Raw genomic sequence first — 22,701 nt, forward strand, 5'->3', positions numbered from 1 at the left:
GTTTTCACAAAATGATCTATTGATTTACCATAATACCAATATAAATTTTAGCATATTTGTTCCCTTGAAGTTTAAAACTGTTTCTAAAATGTATAGAGAAATGCAAAGGACCACAATTAACTAAGACAATACTAAAGAGAAATAGATTTAGAAGACTTGTTCTATGGGAAAGCAAGAGTTATTAAAGTTATATTAGTCATGACAGTGTTCTACTGGCACAGGAGAAATAGACAAATAGACCAACTCGCAGAAGAGTAAAGAAAGAGATCCAAGCATATATAACCAAATTGGTTCTACAGAGCAATAGAGGAAATGACAGGTTTTCCCCCAATAAATACTACAAAGCCAATTAAAAAATATAGAGAGAAAAAATCTGACTGTTCTTTCTATATACAAAGATTCTAGAAGGTATTATAGGAGAATATCTTCATTACACTTGTGTTAAGAAAATATTTCTTCAGTGGGGCACCTGGGTGACTTAGTTAAGCGCCAACTTAGGCTCAGGTCATGATCTCATAGTTCATGAGTTGGAGCCCTGCATCAGGCTGTGTGCTGACAGCTCAGAGCCTGGAGCCTGCTTTGGATCCTGTGTCTTCCTCTCTCTCTGCCCTTCCCCTGCTGGCGCTCTGCCTCTCTCTCTCTCTCAAAAATAAACATTAAACATTTCTTTAAAAATATTTCTCCAACATGCTAAAAAATTATTAATCATAAAGAAAAACATTAAGAAACTCTTGGAAAAAAGGCACCATTAGAGTGAAATGGTAGGGCAAGGAAGAGATATTTAGATTGTGTCTGACACTGGACTCATTCATATGCAGAGTGTAAAAAGAGTCTCATGAGTCATCAATAATAAAAAGACAAATAATAGAAAAAAATGTGCAGGAAATTTGATCAAATATGTCACAAAGGAAGATATGTAAATGACAAATATATTTTTATATACATATGAGAAAGTACACAACCCCATTAGTAATGTTGGTAATATTTGCAAAGATATTGGGTATAGGAACTCTCATACATTGCTGCAGAGGGTAAACTGTTGAATCTACTTTATAAAATGTTAGCATTATGTACTCCATTTTAGCATACTTATGTTAGCCCACCCTATAATCCAAAAGTTTCATTTCTAGGTATATAACCTAATGAAAAGCAAACACATATCTATCTTTTGATAAACATCTATCAAAAACAAGCAAAACTGCTTTTTTGGTGTAGGAAGTCAGATTTTGGAAGAGGAAAGAGTAGCAATAATTGTCAGGAACATGAATCAGCTGCTAGTAACATACTATTTCTTGACATAGTGGTGGTTATGTGGGATTGTTCACTTTTTGATAATCCATTGAAGTGTACAATTATGTACACTTTTATTTATAAATGTTACATATGAATAAAAGTAAAATATAGAGTTTTGAAAATACTTGAGTAATTTAATTTCTAGAAATTTATCCCACAAATATACTCCACGTTTTAGTGCAAAGTAACTTATGAAGGATAGTCATTGTTGTATTGTTAATAGCAAAAGACTGGAAGCAATCTAATTGTCCATTAACAAAATTATAGGGGAATAAATTAGATTACATACAAATATTGGAAGTCATTTAAAAATTTTACATCGGATGAATTTACATAGAATTAGCAAAATATCTAATAAAGTTATAAAAATCAAGGTACAGCATATTACTTATATACTATGCAACATTGTCTTTCTATAATATGCTATAAACATCCACAATACAGTTTTTAAATTCCTACAAATTGATAAGAAAAAATAACCCAGTTAAAAATAAACTATATAAACAGGCAATTCACAGAAGAAATACAAATGGTAATAAACATGAAAGGATTTATAACTTCACTAGTAACAAGTAAAAAAATTGAAACAAGAGCAATTTTTATCCATTATATGAGAACATTTTTAAAGATTGCTAACATCTTCATTAAGAATATGAGGAAATGGATTCTTTTTTATATACTTTTTTTTTTTAAATAAAACTAAGGGGTACCTGGGTGGTTCAGTGGGTTAAGCATCAGACTCTTGGTTTCTGCTCAGGTCATGATCTCACGGTTCTTGGGTTTGAGCCCTGCATCAGGCTCCACACTGACATTACACAGCCCTCTTGGGATTCTCTTTCTCCCTCTTGCTCTCTGCCCTTCTGATACTCATGCTCTCTCTCTGAAATAAATGAATAAACTTTAAAAATAAATAAAATAAAACTAAGCATATCTTTTGACTCTGAAATTCTAGGCTTAGTGAAATATTTACAATTTCTGAAGGCTTTCACTTATGCACCGTTAGTAGAAGCATGTTCCTTGCATCATTCCATATAATAGCAAAATATCTGGAACCTATATAAATCTACATAAATAGGAAGATGCTCTCTTAAAAAACATGTTACTTTTGTACCTTCGAATACAATGCAACAGTTAAAGAACACAGACAATGAAATATATCTTAGGCATGTTTTAGTGAAAATAATAAAGTTATAGAACAAGTATAAGCTTGTTAAAACATAGAAAAAGGGCAAGAAGAATATAAAAACTGTTAATGGCAGTCATTTTTGAAAAGGAGATTGGTACACAGTAGACCAAGTAAGGGGGCTTTCATCTTACTGTTTGAATTTTTTCTTAAATATTTATTCATTTTTGACAGTGTGAGCCAGGGAAGGGCACAGAGAGAGGGGAACAGAGGATCCAAAGTGGGCTCTGCAATGACTGCAGTGAGCCCAATGTGGGGCTTGAACTCATGAACCGTGAGATTGTGACCTGAACTGAAATCGGACACTCAACTGACTGAGCCACCCTGGTGCCCCTTGTTTGAATTTTTTAAAGTAAAAGTAATTTTTAAGACTGAAAAAAAAAACTTTAAAGAAAACTATACTTTGTGCCTCTGAAATGCTCTTTCCTTAGGGACTTGGGGATGTGAGTTGTTGAGAATCATCAGACACCAGAAATGGTTAGAAAATCTAGAACCTATGGTATGTGACCAATGACTTGAAAGTCATTTGAAAGCATAAATATAGAAACTGATAGAGTGCAGCAAAGTAACTGAGAAGAAAATGTTGGAGAAAAAAGAAGGTGAGAAATCAGTCATTGAAGAAATCTAGTAAGAAGATTAAATGTGAATATTTTACTTTTATTCCAAAGACATAAAGAATTACGTTGAGTCAGCTCTTCTATTATTATCAGCTTTTCTTCCTCCCATTATTTCCAGAGGATAAACCATACAATTTTGATGGCTTAGTGGAAGCTCTGTTTTTTAGTTACTGAGATAATCTAGTGCAGGGTTAAAGAGCATGAATGCTAGAGTCAGATTCTTTGGGATTCAAATCTTAATTCTGCTTTCTGGCTGTTGAATCTTAGAAAAGTTACTTAAAGTTTCTGTGCTCAATTTCCATATCTGTAACACAAGGATAAATGTTGAAAGGATTAAATGTATGAACACATGTAAAATGTAACTTTTAAGGGCACCTGTTTGGCTCAGTTGGTAGAGTATGCAACTTTTGATCTCAAAACTGTGAGTTCAAGTTCCACTTTTGGTGTAAAGCTTACTTAAAAAATAAAAATAAAAACAAAAATAAAATAAAATTTAACTTTTAGGTTCAGGGCAGAATACACATGACATATTCAAAAAGAACAATTGTGGAGCTTTTAATTAATGAATTACTTATGTAGGGTGTAGAGAAACGTGAAATAGTGTAGTATCCCAGGGATAGAAAGGATAGTGATTTACTACCACCCATAAAATAATAACTTGAAGATATATTTACTTGAATCAACAAAGTAAACGAATAATAGGGTGATTTTATCTTACAAATACAAAAAGAATTTATAAATGAGGAGAGAATCAAGATGGCAGAATAGGAAGATTCTGAGTTTAAGTTCTCCATGGACACACCAAAATTACAACTACATATAGGACAACTCTCAGAATGACCCAAAGACTAGAAGAAGAGCTCTTACACAACTAAGCATAAGCCACATTGAGACAGGTAGGAGTGGAAGAGATGCAAGCTTGTCAGGATCTATATCCCCAGCATGGCAACCCACAAGCAGGAAGGATATCACATAAGTAGAGTACTCCCTAAGGAGGTAAGGGTTTAGGTACCACATCAAGCACCAATGCCCTAAGGACCTGCACTGGTAAAATGTGCCCCCATAACAACTGGATTTGCAAATCATTAGAGTTTAACTCTGGGAGAGCCACAGGGCTACAGGAAAATAAGACTCCACTCATAAAGAGCCTGGTTCACAAACACAAACTCATCTGCACCAAGACCCAACAGAAAGGCAGCAGTTTAAAAGGAACCTGGGCCATACTTGAAGGAGACTTATTGACTAATTTTAGGCATGTTCTGTAGGGACAGGATCTGTAGCAACTTTATTCAGGAATATGTGCATATGTGGGTGCCAGTTTTCATATTCCTCTATCAAGCTAGCCTGGTACTGGAAGGCACCATTTCTAATACCCTCCATCTACCTGGTTAGCATTACTCATTCCACCCTGGTATTCCCCTATGGGTCCATTCTACCCAATTCATCTGCCCCAACAGCTCAAAGTGCCTCCTGCCCTAGGAGTGGCCAGGGTGTGTGTGTGTGGGGGGGTGGAATCCACCAATGTAGCTGCTATGGTCATGGCCAGACCTTGCAGCTAACCACAAGGGGGGCTAGCATAGCACCCCCCCCCCCCCCCCCCCGCCAAGAACACACTGACAGAAGCTGTAGCCAGGCCTGTTAGCGAGCTGGGCCAAGGGCCACCCAACCTACCAATATACCTATAGCAGTTGCAGCCCAGCCACAATAAAAGGGAATACAGAACCCATATAGGGGACAGCCTGGAGTACCTGGTTCTGGTGAACAGTAGGGATTGCACTTCTGGCCCACACAGGAAATCTTCTACCTAAGGCCATTGCTTCACAACTGGGAGATATAGCTGATCTATGTAATATGTAGAAACACACAAAGTGAAGCAAAATGAGGAGATTGAGGAATATATTCCAAATGAAAAAACTGATAAATCTCAGAGAAAGAACTAAATGAAACTGAGATAAGGAATCTACCTGATAAAGAGTTCAAAATTACAGTCATAAAGTGTTCACCAAACTTGGGAGAAGAATGGATGAACACAGTGAAAACTGCAACAGAAAGATAAATATTAAAAAGAACCATTCAGAGCTGAAGAATACAATAACTGAAATGAAAAATACTTGAGGGAATCAACAGCAGATAAGATGATGCAAAAGTACAAATTAGTGATATAGAAGACAGGATACTGGAAATCACCCAGCTGAACATCAAAAAGAAATAATAAAGATCATAGCAGAAATAAATGAGGGAGGGAGGGAGGGAGAGAGGGAGGAAGGAAGGAAGGAAAGAACCAGGATCTGATTCCTTGCAAAGAGAGACAAAATTAATAAACCCTTAGGAAAACTCCTCAATAAAAAAAGAGAGAGGATTCAAATAAAATCGGAAATGAAAGAGAAATAATAATTCACACTACAGAAGTACAAGGATTTTAAGACAGTACTGCAAACAACAAGTATGCCAGTAAATGAACAACATAGAAGAAATGGATAAATTCCTAGAAATATACAATTCCATGAGTAAATCTGAAAGAAATAGAAAATACGAATGGACCAGATACTAGTATGCAATTAAATCAATAACCAACATAAGTCTAGACCAGATGGTTTCACAGGTGAATTCTACCAAACATTTAAAGAAGAGTTGATATCTATTTTTCTCAAACTATTACAAAAAAATAGAAGAGGAAGGAAAATTTCCAAATTCATTCTATGAAGGTAACATTATCCTGATACCAAAACGAGAAAAACACTACCCAAAAAGAAATCTGCAAGCCAATATCTCTGCTAAACATAGATGCAAAACTCAACAAAATAATAGCAAACAAAATTCAACAATACATTAAAAGGATCATTCACCACAATCAAGTGAGATTTATTCCTGTGGTACAAGGATGGTTCAGGATTTGCAAATCAATCGACTTGATATACCACATTAACAAAATGAATAAAAACCATATGACTATCTCAATAGATGCAGAAAAAACATTTGACAAAATGACATCCATTTATGATAAAAACTCTCAACAAAGTAAGTTTAGAGAGAGTATACCTCAACATAATAAAAGCCATATATGAAAACCCACAGCCAACATCATGTTAACAGTCAAACACTGAGAACTTTTCCTCTAAGATATGGAACAGGACAAGGATGTCCACTCTCACTACTTTTATTCAACATAGTACTGGAAGTCCTAGCTGCAGCAGTCAGACAAGAAAAAGAAATAAAATACATCCAAATAGGGAAGGAAGAAGTAAAACTTTCACTATTTCCAGATGACGTGATACTGTATATAGAATATCCAAGGGTGTCTGTGTGACTCTGTTAAACATATAACTCTCGATTTTGGCTCAGGTCATGATATGGTCATGAGATCAAGCCTCACTTGGGGCTCTGTGCTGGGCATGGATTCTGCTTAACAGTCTCACTTTCCCTCTTCTTCTGCCCCTCCCCCACTCATGCTGTCTCATTCTTAGAAAACAAAAACCCTAAAAACTCCATTAAAAACCACTAGAGTAGACAAATGAATTAAGTATTAAGTTGTAGGAAATTAATATACAGAAATCAGTTGCATTTCTGTATACTAATAACAAAATAGCAGAAAGAGAAATTAAGAAAATAATCCCATTTGCAATCACAAAGAATAAAATACCAGAGAATACAAAGAATAATTTAACCAAGGAGGTAAAACATTTGTACTTTGAGAATAATAAAACACTGATAAAAGAAATTGAAGACAGCAAAGCAAATGTAAAGGCGTACCACACTCATGGATTGGAAGAGTTAACATCATTAAAATGTCCATACTACCCAAAGTGATCTACATATTCAGTGTAATTCCTATCAAAATACCAGTATTATTTTTCACAGAACTAGAACATGTACTCGTAAAACTTGTATGTAAGCACAAAAGACCCCCAATAGCCAAAGAAGTCTTAAGAAGGAAGAACAAAACTTAAAAATATCACAGTTCTAGGTTTCAACGTATACTATGAAAGCTATAATAGTCAAAACAATATGGTACTGGCATAAAAATAGACACATTCACCAACAGGATAGAGAGCCCAGAAATAAACCCCTGCTTATAATGGTCAACTAATCTATAATAAAGGAGGCAAGAATACACAATGAGGAAAAGACAATCTCTTCAAAAAATGATATTAGGAAAACTGGATGGTTAAATTGAAAATAATAAAACTGGACCACTTTCTTATACCATACACAAGAATAAACTTACATGGATTAAAGACCTCAATGTGAGACCTGAAACTATAAAATTCCTAGATGAAAACAAAGGCAGTAATTTCTTTGATATCAACCTTAGCAACATTTTTCTGGATAAGTCTTCTCATGAAAGGGAAGCAAAAGCAAAAATAAACTATTGGGACTACAACAAAGTAAAAAGCTTTTGCAAGTCAAAGGAAACCATCAACAAAACTGAAAGGCAACTTACTGAATGGGAGAAGATATTTGCAAATGACATATCTGATAAGGGATTAATTTCCAAAATACATAAAGAACTTACATAACTCAATAGGAACGAGTCTAATTTAAAATGAGGAGAGGACCTGAAATGACATTTTTTCCAAAGACATACAGCTGGCCAACAAACACATAATTAGATGCTCAACAGCACTAATCATCAGTGAAATGCAAATCAAAACCACAATGAGATACCACTTCATTCCTGTCAGAATGCCTGGTACCAAAAAGACAAGAAATAACAAGTGTTGGCAAGGATATGCAGAAAAGTGAGCCCTGGTGCACTGTTGATGTTAATGTAATTTGGTGTAGCCACTGTGGAAAACAGCATGTAGGTTCCTCAAATAATTAAAAACATAAACATCATATGACCCACTAATTCCACTGCTAAAGGTAATGAGAATAAAAACACTAATTCAAAAAGATATATGCACCCTTAAGATTATTGCAGCATTATTTAAAATAGCCAAGATAGGGAAGCACTCTTAAGTATCCATCAATAGATGAATGCATAAAGAAGATGTGACACATATCCTACATACACACATAATGGAATGTTACTTGGTCATGAAAAAGAATGAGATCTTGCTATTTGGGACAACATGGATGGAACTAGAGGTTGAAATAAGTTTGAGAAAGACAAATACTATATGGTTCACTTATATGTAGAATCTACAAAACAAATCAAATGAACAAACAAAAAAACAAAAAAACAGAAACAGAATTATAAATACAAAGAAAACTAGTAGTTGCCAGAGGGGAGGGTGTTGGCAGGTTGAGCAAAATAGGTGAATGGGATTATTGGGCGCAAACTTCCAGTTATAAAATAAATAAATCACAGGAAGGTAAAATAAATAAATCACATTTAAGGTATGCATACCCTACAAAAGAACTGTGCAATAGGTCTTTCTGCAGTGATGGCAATGTATTATAATCTGAGCAGTCAAATATATTACTGCTAATCACAATGAGCACCTAAAATGAAGCTAGCACAACTAGGAACTGAATTTTTAACTCTAGGTATAATTAAATTTTCTTTTAAAATTAAAAAAATTTAAATTTAAACACAGACAGTTTTATGATTATTTTTACATGGTGGTATATCAAGGGGAAAAAAAACAAAGCTATTTTTAAGACAGAATTATTAAATCAGTAATTTTCCAAAATGTATTTGTATTTGATTACAAATGTTATATGAGCTTTTTTCCCTAAGTTCATACCAGTAACAAAACTTTTAAGGTATTTAAAAGCAAAATTTTGCTTTTTTTCCAACCCATTGAACAAACATATTTAAACCTATTTTTCTGAGTTGCTTTTAGAAAGAAGCAATTTCTTAAAGCATCACCATATTCAAAGATATGAAATAGAAATATGTTTTTAAAATATTTGACTTTTACTTTTTTTTTATATTTATATGTGTCCATACATTAACATTGTTTATAAATGCCAAATAGAATAGGATGCCTGTAGGATATTTAGGGACTTTTTAATGTGGACTTTTAATTTCTATATATAAATATATTTGGTACTTATAAAACAGAAAAGTTAATTAACTCTTAGACAATTGAGAATAGCTAATTTTTATATAAAGCAGTTTAAGATAGATGTTGAGTATTTAAAGAAACAAAGATGAGATTAATAAAAATTATTTTTATTATAAATTCTAAATCTTGAAAATATGTTCTTGTTGATTGATATTTTCTTTTGAATTTCCTTACCAACAAGATATTGGAAGAAAAAAAAATCTCACCTTTTCTTCCCACAATGAAATCATTTTATCTTTCAGGTAGGTTAACTAAAATATCCAATTTTTTTAAAAATCTTTGCCATATCATTCTCTTACTCTCCAGAACATTCTTAGGGACCAGAGTCCATAACTCTGTGTAATTCTCTGTCTTTTTTGTGGCAATTTAATTAACTAAATATTTATTAGTATTACAAATACTTTATTGAGGTATGTATATAAAATAAAAATCACCCATTTTAAGCATGACATATTAATTTTGACAAACATGCAAGACAAATATAAGTCATGTAACCACCAACAAACTAATGATATAAAAAGTATCGATCACCTCAAAAGGGTCCTTCATGCTCCCTTGCATTCAATTTTTACCTCTTCCTCTAGCCCCTCAATTTGACTGCATTTACTGTAATTTTATATAGAGTCATAAATCATAAATAATTTTGTGTTTGTTTTCATTCACCTAGCATAATGCTTTTGTGTTTCATCCATATTGTATATGTATCTGTGGCTTGTTCCTTTTCATTGCTGCATTATCCATTATGTGGATATACAAAAAATGTGTTTATACGATGGAGACTTCAGTTGTTTCCAGTTTGAGGCTTTTATGAATAAATTTGCTATTAATGTTCAAGTACAAGTCTTTGTGTAATATTTGTTTACATTTTCTTGGGTAAGAAAGAATAGAATTACTGGGTCATATGGTGAATTTAGTTGACCCTTGAACAATACAAGTTTGAATTGCATGGGTCCACTCATACATGATTTTTTTTCAATACAATAATGTAAATATATTTCCCTTTCTTATGATTTTCTTAGTAACATTTTTCCTTTAGCTTATTTTATTGTAAAAATCTAATATATAATACATATACAATATATGTGTTCATTGACTGTTTATGTTACCAGTAAGGCTTCCAGTCAACTGTAGGTTATTAATAGTTAAGTTTGGGGGGTATGAAGGAGTTAAAACTTATACATGGATTTTGATTGTGTAGGCACCTTTAACCCCTGTGTTGGTGAAGAGTTAACTATATATATTTATAAGGCAAACTATTTTTTTAAAAAGTTGTATTCTTTGTATTTCCAACAACAATGTATTCGAATTTCAGTTTTTCCACATAATTGTCAACACTTGATGTTACCAATCTTTTAATTCTATCTACTCTGATGGGATCAGTGGTTTTAATTTACATATTCCTGGTGACTAATGATGCTCAGCATCTTTTAAGTGCCTATTTCACATTTGTACATTTTGTTTGATGAAATATCTGTTCAAATCTTTTGCCTATTTTTTGAAATCAAGTGTCTTATTAATTTTTCTGTACTGTGGAAGGTAAAAATTTAAGGCTCAATTCTTTACTTATGGATATCTAATTGTTTCACATCGTTTATTGAAGACTATCTTTCCTCTGAATTCCTATAATGCTTTTGTCAAATATCAGTTGACCATTTATGTTTGTTTATGGCCACTCGTTTCATTGAAATTTATTTTTATCTTTACTTCAATACCAGCCTGTCTTGATTCCTGTAACTTTAGAGTATGTTTTTCTCCACCTTCTTAAATATCTGGAATATATATTTTTAAGCATTTTTAATATCTTTGTTTGCTACTTTTATCATTTGTTTCATTTCTAGGTATGTTTCTTTTGACTTATTTTTTCCTTTGCTTATCAGTCATGTTTTCTGAATTCCTTATATGCCTGCTACTTTTTATATAGTGGACATTGTGAATTTTACATTATGGTGGTATTTTGTTTGATTCTTTTTAATAGTGTTAGTTATTTTTCTGGAAGGCAGTTAGGTTACTTAGAATAATGTCTCTAAGCTTTTTTTTAAGGTGGAGTTCAGAAGAACTTTTAGTTTATGGCTAAATGTGTTCCCCACTCCTAAAGTGATACTACTATATCTGCTTTTTTTTGTCTATTAGGAGATCTCAGCAGTTTGTCTGGTAGTAATATGAAATATTCTCAGCCTTTTGATAATTTTGTGAATTGTTCAGCTTTATCTCTTTAGTGGTTCTTTCCCAAGCCTGGGGGAATTTTTTCACATGGATGCTCCAGAGAACCATTCTATGAGTCTGATATATTCTCCTTGTGTAGCTCTTTTCTCTCTAGTATTTTACCTCATAAATTCTGGCTGTTTTTATAGCATCAGAGTCTGATCTATTTCTCCTCAATTCAGTGCGACCACTGATCTCTCTGTGTTAGTTTCCTGTGCTAGTCTAGTCTGGAAAGTCTCTCCTCCATTCACTAAATTAGAACATTAGTTTAAATTAGAATACCCAGATTCCGGTACTGAAATGTTCTAAAATGTGGTGATGATTCCACAATTCTAAATACATTTTACTAGTAAGAACAAATATATTTAAAACCACAGAACTGTACACTTTATTTAAATCAGTGAATTTTATAATATGTGAAATATATCTCAATAAAACTGTAAATAAAAAACAAAACACAAGAAGAATACCTAGGTAAAGTTTACTTTGATTGTTATCCTTCTCTCATCCTATGTTGCCTGGTTGGTAAATCTGTGCAAACTGTGTCTTAATCTATTTTGTGCAGTTTTTTATTTAAGTTAGGAAATTAAACCCAGTATTCTAACTGACTTTTCAACAACCATTGCCTGACCTCCCCAACACTAAGGTATAACTTTCTAGTATTCTTATTTTTAATTCAAAGAGAAAAATAATCATTCTGGTTGATGTAATACATTCTACTTTCCTATTTTTTTTCTTGTCAGTATTGAATTTGGGAACTCTATCATACCTGTATAAGTTTCGAGATATGAACTTGCTATATAGTATATAATATGTATAATATTGCATTTACTTATTATAATATTAGAATCAGTTCTACTTATGTATGGAAAATTTTCAAAGTATTTTAATAACAATTTTCTGATTTTGATGCTCATTAAAGCCCTGAAAAATAGATAAATCTAGTATTATAATTCTCATTATAAAGTAAAGAAACTAAGGCCTGACAAAGTTCATTAATTGTTTTCAAGGTCACATAACCTGTAAATGATAGAGATAGAATCTGCTGACTTTTAAAAAAAAATTTTTTTATGTTTATTTTTGAGAGACAGACAGAGATGAGTGGGAGGGAGGCAGAGAGAGAGGGAGACACAGAATCTGAAGCAGGTTTCAGGCTCTGAGCTGTCAGCACAGAACCCAACACGGGGCTCAAACTCACAAACCGTGAGATCACGACCTGCGCCAAAGTCGGTGCTTAACTGACTGAGCCACCCAGGTGTCCCTCTGCTGACTTTTATAACAATAGTTTTTGGTTTTGTTTTTGTTTTTAGTTTCCAAAGTCTGTCTTGTTGGAAGGTGTAGAACTCTACGTGAAATAGCAAAACATCTCATATGGTAGAACTTTTCATTTGTTGTAAGGAAGGAAGGCTATGTGGTGGAGTGGAAAGAAACTGAGAGTAAACCAATGGTTTGTCAACCAGATTCAATCTAAGTAAGAAAACAACACAGAACTTACATGAAATGAGCAAAACAACAGTCATGTAACTAGTGTTTGTTTAGTTTAGGGAGCAAACAGCACAAATTTACAATTGTTTAGCTAGAAGGCATGTTGTAAATTCAGAAAAAGAGAATTTGTGTAAGCCTAATAAATATTAAGACTGACCAAAATGCCTGCTTAGTGCTAAGAGCTGTTTTAATTTCTCACGAGAAATAAAAAAAATTAATCGAATGATGTTTGTCTTTTAATAGGACAAAAGTTAATAAGTAGGACAAAATAAAAAACAAGAGAGAAATTTTTAATTTTTTGTGAATGAAAATTGTATCTCTGTTTATATCTACTATGGTGTCAAAACCTTAGATATAGAAAGTTATTTTTTATGTAAATTTTGTGTTAAATATATACTGTTTAAGAAGAGAAATAATTTAGGAGTGCCTGGATGGCTCAGTCTGCCAAGTATCCAACTTCGACCTCGGTCATGATCTCGCAGTTTGTTAGTTTGAGCCCAACATCAGGCTCTGGCTGACAGCTCAGAGCCTGGAGCCTGCTTCAGAATCTGTTCTCCCCCTCTTGCTCTGCCCCTCACCTGCTCATGCTCTCTCTCTCTCTCAAAAATAAAAAAATATTTTTACAATTTTTTAAGAAAGAAGAGAAATAATTTGGAGGTTAATAATTATAATTTTATTTTTAAAAGGCATCTAATTATATACCTAAGCATCTATAGCTATTAGAGTATGCCATTTCTTGATCTATTTCCCCACTGCTAGCAAAAAGATTTTATATGATTCTATAAAAAGATAAGACCAAGTTAAAGAGCAGATTGGGTAATCACTACTTAAATAATAAAATTGATGATAAAATATGACTGTATAATATGGCTATTATACAAGGTCACTCCATCCTGTGTAAAGGCATGGTATCCTTCCTGACGTTACACCAATCGCGACCTTACCTCTCCAACCCTAAGGCATTACTTTCCAATTATGTTTAATTCAGAGATTACAATAATAATGATTACTATGATACATTCTAGCTACATTTTTTTTTTTCTCTCAGAGTTGCATTTGGGAACTGCAATGGGTTGGCTGTGGTGGATTTTATACAGAAGACAGTACTGTTAAGCATGGGGACCATTGACCTATATAGATCAAGTGACCTATACCAACGTCAACCACGGTCTCCTCGAAAAAACAAGCAGTTCATTGCAGGTAGGAGATAAAACAAAATGGTTATGAACTTGATTAGTTCATCTGTTTTCTTACCTTTAGATTTCTTATCTTTCTTCTGTAATGCTATTCAAATGCATGGCAATATGAAGTCAATATAACTTATAATACTATGTAAATAAAATTGGGTGGGAATATAGTGAGAATCTTTGAAAGGATAAAGGAAGTGTTTAAATTTCAATTTGCTGCCAAAATTAGGGAACACCTCAAGTTTCATAGGTTGAATTCCTAAGAAATAAGAGAAAATAAGAATTTATTAAATATAAAACTGCTGTGAAAATCAGGCTCTGTAGTTGAAAAAATTATTTGCAATAGTCGTATTTTAACAGGATAGTTTTCTTCTAATATCTCTTCTAATATTCAAAAATATAATTTTAAATATTCACTACCTTTAATTGTTTAAACTCCATATTCTAGCTGTCACCTTTCTTTATTGGAGGGTGATTTTCTTGGAGGTATTTTCACAAATGCAATAAACATTATTAACATTTTAAAATGCTATGAAAGATAACATTTTGCTTGACAGGACCAATAAATTTGTATAACTATAAAGGAAAAATATATAAGGTTAATTAATATATAAGCAGAAATACTTTCTATATAATGCCAAATTTTGGTATGCCAAATTATCCAAAGTTTACTGAAATTTCAGTATTTATCCAAATAGTTGGCTTTGTAAACACTGACAAAATTTTGCATATTTTCTGTCCACTGATATAGTTTAGTTGATAAAAAAAATCAGTTGAGCTCAAAGATTTGCAGATGGAAATACATCTATAGTATTATGTGTTTAGTTTATTAAATAGACTCATGTAAAGAATATTTTAAAATAAAAAGAGAACATTATGATAGGTGTTATTTACTAAGTAGCAAATGTGCCAAATTTAACATCCAAATGTTATAATAAAAGAAGTTTCCCTTTGGACTAATGAAAAATTAACTTGATATACTGAAATTCTTCCCTTTGTTAATCTTTTTTCTTTTTTTTTTAATGAGCCTTAACCCTTTCCACATTGCTAATTTAAACCCTTTTCAGGAGCACAAAAGTTCTCCTTCAGAATATAGAAGTCTCTTTGTTTCCTGCTAGTGATCTCAGCTTTTAGCATAATTTTAGGAATGCTGGAAATTTCAAATTGTATAGGTTCTGCCTCTACCTTTCCTGGCTTTTGAAAGGAAGGCAGAATAAGAGATTGTGCATGCATGTTCCATAAGATTACCTCATGATTGGGAAAGAGAAGATTGATTTTTTAAAGTTTATGGACTCTAAGGTAGGAAAATATTAGGGTATAAGAGGCAATACTTGCATACTGAAAGCACAAATTGAATTTGAAAAACTGGATCCTATGCCAGTATCTAAGTTACTTACTCAGTTTATACAATGGTATGACAAGGTGTATATTATGACAAACAATATAACTGTTACTTACTTTAAATTTATTGAGACTCAATTATGATTAGAGCTTAGAATTTTGATGACTTTAAAATCTGGAAAAACTGTGATGAAGTCATAAACTTTGTTCATATTTAGTGTATAAAATGACTACAATGAATACTCATTTTATATTATAAAAATAAAATACCAAAGACTAAAATCCCTGAGCTGTCTTTTTAATACTGAGGATTGAAGACAACCATTTTGATTTCTATGAGGTAACATAAGTATTATTTACATGTGAAATACGTTTACTACATAAAAATCATATGACAAATATGACATCTACTCTTATATTTGATTAAATAAAATTACTATAGCACTGTCATCATTCATCTATCACCTCTTACTTTCTAATTGATTTATTTTTTTTAATATCTCCTTTCTAATTTGGTTACCTAAACTTGCTGCAATTTCTTCATCTTGGCTGTTCTAGATTCTGGTATGAATCACTTCCTTTCACTTTAGACTATTTTTCTCTCTTTCCCCTGCCTGCTGCTGATGCTGATGTTCTGGCATGTTCCAAAGACAACTTTTGCATGCGTGGCCTGTCTAACTTTTATCCTGATTTAACGAAACGGATCCGTACTTCCTATCAGAGTAAGTTCTATAAAGGTTAGGCAAATAGCTTTTCTAAGTTTTAATGCCTGATTTAAACCCACACATCTGTGCTTAGTAATGTGTTTTTTAAAACACATTCAGCATGCATGCAAATTTTTGTTTTGTTATGGAAGTGCAACCTGATAATTTTAATAATTATATAAATACTTCAAATAGCTAATATCATTTATCCATTTATTCACACCCATTATTTCAGTGTTTATTACAAACCATGCAGACCATATTCTGTTAGTTCCAGAGTCACTGTCTTTTGTTTTGAGGAGGAAGAGCCATGGTGCCCTTATAAATAGTAAACCTGACAATGCCAGTATCAATAATAATTGAATACTTTCTTGTTTGGAAAACCTTATGCCATTGCTCATTTTTAAAAAGTATTATAACAAGGACTACAGTATTTTCCTAAGTAATTGGATTTCTTAGACTTAGCTAACTTTCCTAGTTTCTGTTGCTTTTTTCTAAATAGAAACCACAAACACACTGTGAAGTTGGGAAATTAAGGTCACAAACTAAAAATCCAATAATATTAACATTTACCATGGTAGAAAATGCAGATTTGAAGATGATGGAGTAAGTAATTCTAAAAACTAGTTCAGAAAGAATGGAGAATGAAGGTATGATTGGAGGTGCAGATATTATTAGTGATATTATGGGCTAACATTCATCAACAAGAAGGGGTTTACAACATATTGATCAGTGTTATGTTAAAAAAGAAGGAACTGGAGAGTGTTATGCTACGTGAAGTAAGTCATACAGAGAAAGACAGATATAATATGTTTTCACTCTTATGTGGATCCTGAGAAACTTAACAGAAGACCATGGGGGAGGGAAAGGGAAAAAAAAAAGTTAGCAAGGGAGGGAGCCAAACCATAAGAGTCTCTTAAAAGCTGAGAACAAACTGAGGGTTGATGGGGGGGGGGGGGGGTGATGGTTATTGAGGAGGGCACCTGTTGGGATGAGTACTGGGTGTCGTATGGAAACCAATTTGACAATAAATTTCATATTAAAAAAAAAGAAGGTTGCTTAACAATATATATGATGGCTTCATGTTTGTATAAAATAGGCATATACATGTATACACACACATATTGTTTGTATTTTGAATTTCTTCAGACCTCGCCTCACCAGTTTGTAGATGATTAATAGGATCACATCATTAATAATAACCTAAAACATTGTCTTCCTCTAGCTAAAGGATGCCAATTCCTATGAAATCCTTAAAATTTTTCTAGGAATGCCCATAGGGTGACTTATTTTTCATCATAGGTATTCTCTAGTTTTCTATTCTAGTAGAACACCCCCTTTTTGGTTGCTTTTCACTGTCTTTTCTCCTGGTGACTTATGATAGAACACTGATATCTATGTTGGCTTCTGCTGATCCTAAAACAGAAACCAATTAGGTATTATAATATTTCTTGACACCTGAAAATTATGTAAAATTTCATTTCCCCAAAATAAAGCTTTATTGGAATGCAAACTCATAATTTACATATTATCTATGGCTGCATCCATACTACAATGGCAGAGTTGAGCAGTTGCAGCAGAAAACATGGCCCATGATACTCAAAATATCTACTATCTTGCTCTTTATATAAAAAATTAGCTGACTCCTACCCTAATACTATTCTTTCACACCCACTCGCTTCCACATAAAATGTTTCAGCCAAAACTTTTCCTGTAAATAGTCTCCACGTGGTTTAACACACATACTGGAGCTTCTGAATCCCAGTTTAGCCTTCTCAGGGTTGGATTCCCCCAAGACTGTGTGTGTGTGTGTGAGAGAGAGAGAGAGAGACAGAGACAGAGACAGAGAGACAGAGAATGTATCCATCTATATGGATCAAAAAAGTTTCTAAACATGAGACTGTGGCTTTTACACATCTCTTCTTTTAGTTTTAATGTATTTTCTGACATTTCTATAATAAAAATGCAATGCTTTTATAGTAAAAAGAGAAATTTTATGCTGAGGATAAGAAGCAGGAGAAGGCTCTTAATCATGATTCTACAGTATCAACCACAGTATAACAGTTAATGAAGTTCAGAGACATGCTCACTTATTCTGACCCTTCAATACTCTTATACAGCCTTCAGATTTAAAAAGCAAAGATTTTAAATCTTCATTCAGGGTACTCTAAAATATAATTCCTATCTATATTTTCAAATGAAATTTCTACTACTCTTCTATAAAAACACTCCCCTTAAGCCAAGGGTATTTATCTTGCTATCCTTATAATTTATGCATATTATCCCCCCTCTGAACACACCCTGCTCAAATTTCACTTCCTATTGTAAACTTTTCCTCCTGCCATCAGAGCCCTGTTATGCCAATTCATTTAAATGCCTACAGTGTCTATAGTAGACATGGTAGAACGTGAACCAGTTGGTAGTTGGTGTAGATTCATTTGTATTTTATTTATTTTTATGCATGTGCTCTACCTTTCCAAATGCATGGGAAGAATGTGAAGAGTATATCTAAAATTCTTTATACCCTCTATACCTAGCACAAATATGTGCTCAGTAGTTAAATGATGATGGTAGTAAGATAGAGCATGACAGCAGGCTCTTTCTGCTCATATGAACAGCCAAGGGATTTTTCAGATTTGACAAGGGAGAACAGAAATAGCTTCTGCAGTTATTGGGTTCACTGGAATTTTGCAAAACAAATAGTTTTTTCTAAACAAAGATCTGAAGTGTCAAGACAGAAGTAAAATCAAGTCCCTAGGAGGCCATTAAGAGATCCTCCATGTCTCCACCAGTGAGCTCCCTAGAAATTCAGACAAGCCATGGGATTTGAAATCAAATTTCTTTAAAGTCTTCTCTTGATAATCAACATCATACGGGACTGATTAATGACTTGAAGGTATATCCTGGAATATGCTTTTAAAAATAAATTTTATGAAAACTTGCTTTTAATTTATTGGATCATAAAACCTGGTTATGTTTCTGTAGTTCCATTTTATTATAATAGAGACTATTTGGCCTTTCATGAATTATTTCCTAGCTTTCAGGAAAGCATATCTGCATTGTTCCTACTTGGGGAAACTTAATCCACTTCCACTGAGTGTCTATTCTATTCTGGGATTGTGCTCGGCAGTTTGACTCAGTGTTATATTATTTAATGGTCATTGTAACCCTTTATGGCAGATAGATATTTATCTGTAGATTCCTCTATAGATGAAAAAAAAATGAAGACAAAGGATATTAAATTAGTTTCTCAAAGTTACAATGAGTGGGAATTAGGCCTATCTGATGCAAAACAGACTTCATATGCTTTCCATTGTATTATTCAGTGTCTCTAAGTGTCTCAAAGTTTCAGGGTCATTGGAAATCAATCCCATTATACTATAATCAGAAACCACTTTTTTACCCAGTTTTTACCCACAATCAATGAAATAATATATTCAAAAACAAAACAATTTAAAATTATTTTTCACAATCGAGGAGATTAGACATGGTGCTCTCTGAAACCCAGTTTTTATCTTTTATATTATATCATGATTATATATTATATTTTATTACATCTCAAAGTGACACACATTCTGTTTTGAACTTTATACTTATATTTCTGGAGAAACACTTAAATACCAATCTTTTCCTGGGCTCTTTCACTGATCATTTTGTAAGATAGTTTAGGTTCCAAGGAACTGCCTACCCTAAATCTTTATTCCATCTGCAAATCTTTCACATCATAGAATAACAAAACTCTATGGCTCAAAGGAAATCTTTGTATTTGACAGATTATGATTTGTGGAACCAATAAAATGATTTGCAAAGAGCAGCAGGCATAGCAGTCAGAGGTTTATATCAAGTTCTACCTTTTCTACTTAAGAAGTACTCATTATATCGGTAATCTGTGGCTAGTCATTTAACTTCTCTGAGTTTCTTTTTTCTCTAATATCAAGTAAAAATTATAATCCCTTAACTCCCTTAAAGACTTATGGAACTTTTCTTGGTTAATGTTTGTAAAAGTACTCTATAAATAGTAGACATTATTATTTTAATAAAAGATGAAACCGAGCTTCAGAGAGGTTAAATATCTTTTCCAGTATAACAACTGGTCTATGGAACGACTAACATCCAGTCAGCTGCCTCATCAACTAGTGCTCCTTCTACTTGTGAAAATGACAGAAATTTTGCTAGTTAGAAAATAATAGTATGCTGTTTAAACCAAAGGAGTTGAGGAATAGGAAGGTAGAACACTGTCAGACAAACTTGCTTGTGCATCAACTTCTTGTAATGCAATGGAAGATCCTTTAAAAAGTCTCAAGTCTATCTATAGATACTTTCCCACTCTCACTGCATGGCTTTTTCAGATTGTGGGGAACGATAACAGATCCTGGGAACACAAATAGAAGCATAAGGAAAAATTGAAAGAAGAATAAAAGAGAACTAGCAAAGAGAGGCACATGAATGTAAAATAAAAATGAACTTGAGAATATAAAAAATGGAAAAGTAAAACAAAGAATAAGAAAGGAAAGAATGCCTCAATGAACAAAAATGAGCAAAAATCATGGTAAATAATAAATGGGAAGAGGTCATTTATTCAAAAAAATATTAAGCATCTTTTGTGTCAAACATTTTTCTAAGCAGAAGATATACAGTGATGAATGAAATAATTATGGACTCTTTCCTCAGTTTAGAATAGAAAACATGTAAGGAATGCATATATGTAAAACATGTAAAGAATCCATAGATGTACTATTATAATTGAAAAAAGCAAAGCCATCAAGGAGAAAAGTGAGGTAAGGGGGAAAAGGTGGACCTATTTTTGAGAGTGTTATGAGAGAAGGGCCTATCTGAGGAGGAAATATTTAAGTGAAATTGTGTCAGATAAGAATGAAACAGACAATGCCTTGGACTTACACTTCAGACCAAGATACAGACCAGATTAATGTCTTGCCTAAAATAAACAAACAAAACAGATATAATAAATGAAACTATGGCTTTTTTTAAGATGCAGGACATCAGGCAATGAAATACAGTAATCTCTGAAAATGGGAAACAAAAGAAGTGAACCCTATAACCACACACGTTCCTGCCCTGAGAGTTTGCAGACTGCAGCAAAAGAGGAGGGGAAACCCTAGAGAAACCCAGTTGACGCCCTAAGTTAATGAGATGGAGATGAGAAACCAGGAAAACCAGAGCAACTGCAGTTCACAAAGAAGATCCCAGAGATCTATAGTTTCCTCCTCACCAAAGTACTGATCAACACATACTATGATGAAACTAACTAGGAATACATAAAGAACCATCTGAAGGGATTAAAGGAAACAGTGCCTATTCCCAGCAGCCAGACTAGAAAAAACTTCAAATTCACATCCACTTCTAGTTAACATTGTACTAGAGATTCTAGTGAGTGTAGTCAGGCAAGAAAAAAAGTTATCTAAATTGGAAAAGAAGTTAAATCATCTTTTTTCATAGATGACATCATCATCCATAAAGAAAAAAATCTAAAGAATTCTACAGAGAGCTACTAGAACTAATAAGTGAGTTTAACAAAGTACAGGCCACAAAGTCAATGTATGAAATCAATTTTATTTCTATCTACCCAAAACAAACAACCTGAAATTAAAATTTGAAAATACCATTCATAATAGCATCAAAAATATGAAACAGCCATAAATAAGACAACAGATGTGAAAGACCCAGATTGAAAACCTGAAAACATTGCTAAGAGAAGTTAAAAAATACCCTTCAAAAATGAAGAATTACACCATGTTCATGTTTCACAAGACTCAGTGTTAAGATCTCATTTCTCCCCAAATTGATTTGTAATTCAATACAATTCCAATAAAACTCTAGCAGACTTTTAATAGAAACTGACAAACTGATTCTAGAGTCCACACAGAAATGCAAAAGATTTAGAGCCAAAAGAGCTTTTTTTTTTTTAAAAAAAAGAGAAATGTTGGAAGACCAACACTACCTGATTTAAAGACTTTTTAAAAAATTAGTGTTATTGAACAGTTTAATGTCAGTCCAAACACAAATAGATCAATGGACCTTAATAGAGACTTCAGAAATATACCCACAAATATATTTGGACAACTAATTTTTGACAGAGGTGCAAAGGCAATTAAGTAGAGAAAGGATTGTTTCTCCTACAAATGATACTTAAACAATTGAAAAAAGTTAACTTTGATCCATACATTGTAACAAATTTTTTCAAAAAATTAACTTATAAATAGATCATTAGCCTTAATATAAAACCTAAAATTTTTATAAATCTAGGAAAAGAGGAGATTTTTATGATACTGGGTTAGGCAAAAGTTTTTTAAATTACATGCTTCATATTAGAACATATGACTACACTGGACTTCTTCAAAAATAAAAATTTCTGCTCTTCAAAAGATAATGTTATGAGAATGAAAAGTTGAGCCACAGACTAGGAGAAAATATTTACAAAGCGTATATCTTATAAGGGATTTGTATGTAGAATAGATTGTTAAAATTCTAAAAACTATAATAAAGCATAGAACCCAATAAAAATATGGGCAAGAAATTTGAATAAGTAGTTCACAAAGGAAGATATACTGATAACATATAAACATATGAACAGGGAAGGAAACAATCAACAAAACTGAATGGCAACCTTCGGAATGGGAGAACATATTTGCAAATGGCATGTCTGATAAAGGGTTG

At 32.8% G+C, this 22,701-nt stretch overlaps 1 protein-coding gene across 7 annotated transcripts in view; it reads left to right on the top strand.

The window, feature by feature from the left end:
* Positions 1 to 22,701, top strand: part of STXBP5L (syntaxin binding protein 5L) — a 381,398-nt gene that overhangs the window by 267,622 nt on the left and 91,075 nt on the right. For 5 of the 7 annotated variants that reach the window (XM_027060943.2, XM_027060941.2, XM_027060949.2 and 2 more), the window contains exons 19-20: positions 13,843 to 13,994; positions 15,973 to 16,044. In XM_027060943.2, the coding sequence (XP_026916744.1) occupies positions 13,843 to 13,994; positions 15,973 to 16,044 (224 nt within the window). The remainder of the gene's footprint in view (positions 1 to 13,842; positions 13,995 to 15,972; positions 16,045 to 22,701) is intronic. The other 2 variants (XM_027060948.2, XM_027060951.2) reach the window with 1 other exon arrangement.

This window comes from Acinonyx jubatus, chromosome C2, assembly GCF_027475565.1.
Source record: "Acinonyx jubatus isolate Ajub_Pintada_27869175 chromosome C2, VMU_Ajub_asm_v1.0, whole genome shotgun sequence".
NCBI lineage: Eukaryota > Metazoa > Chordata > Mammalia > Carnivora > Felidae > Acinonyx > Acinonyx jubatus.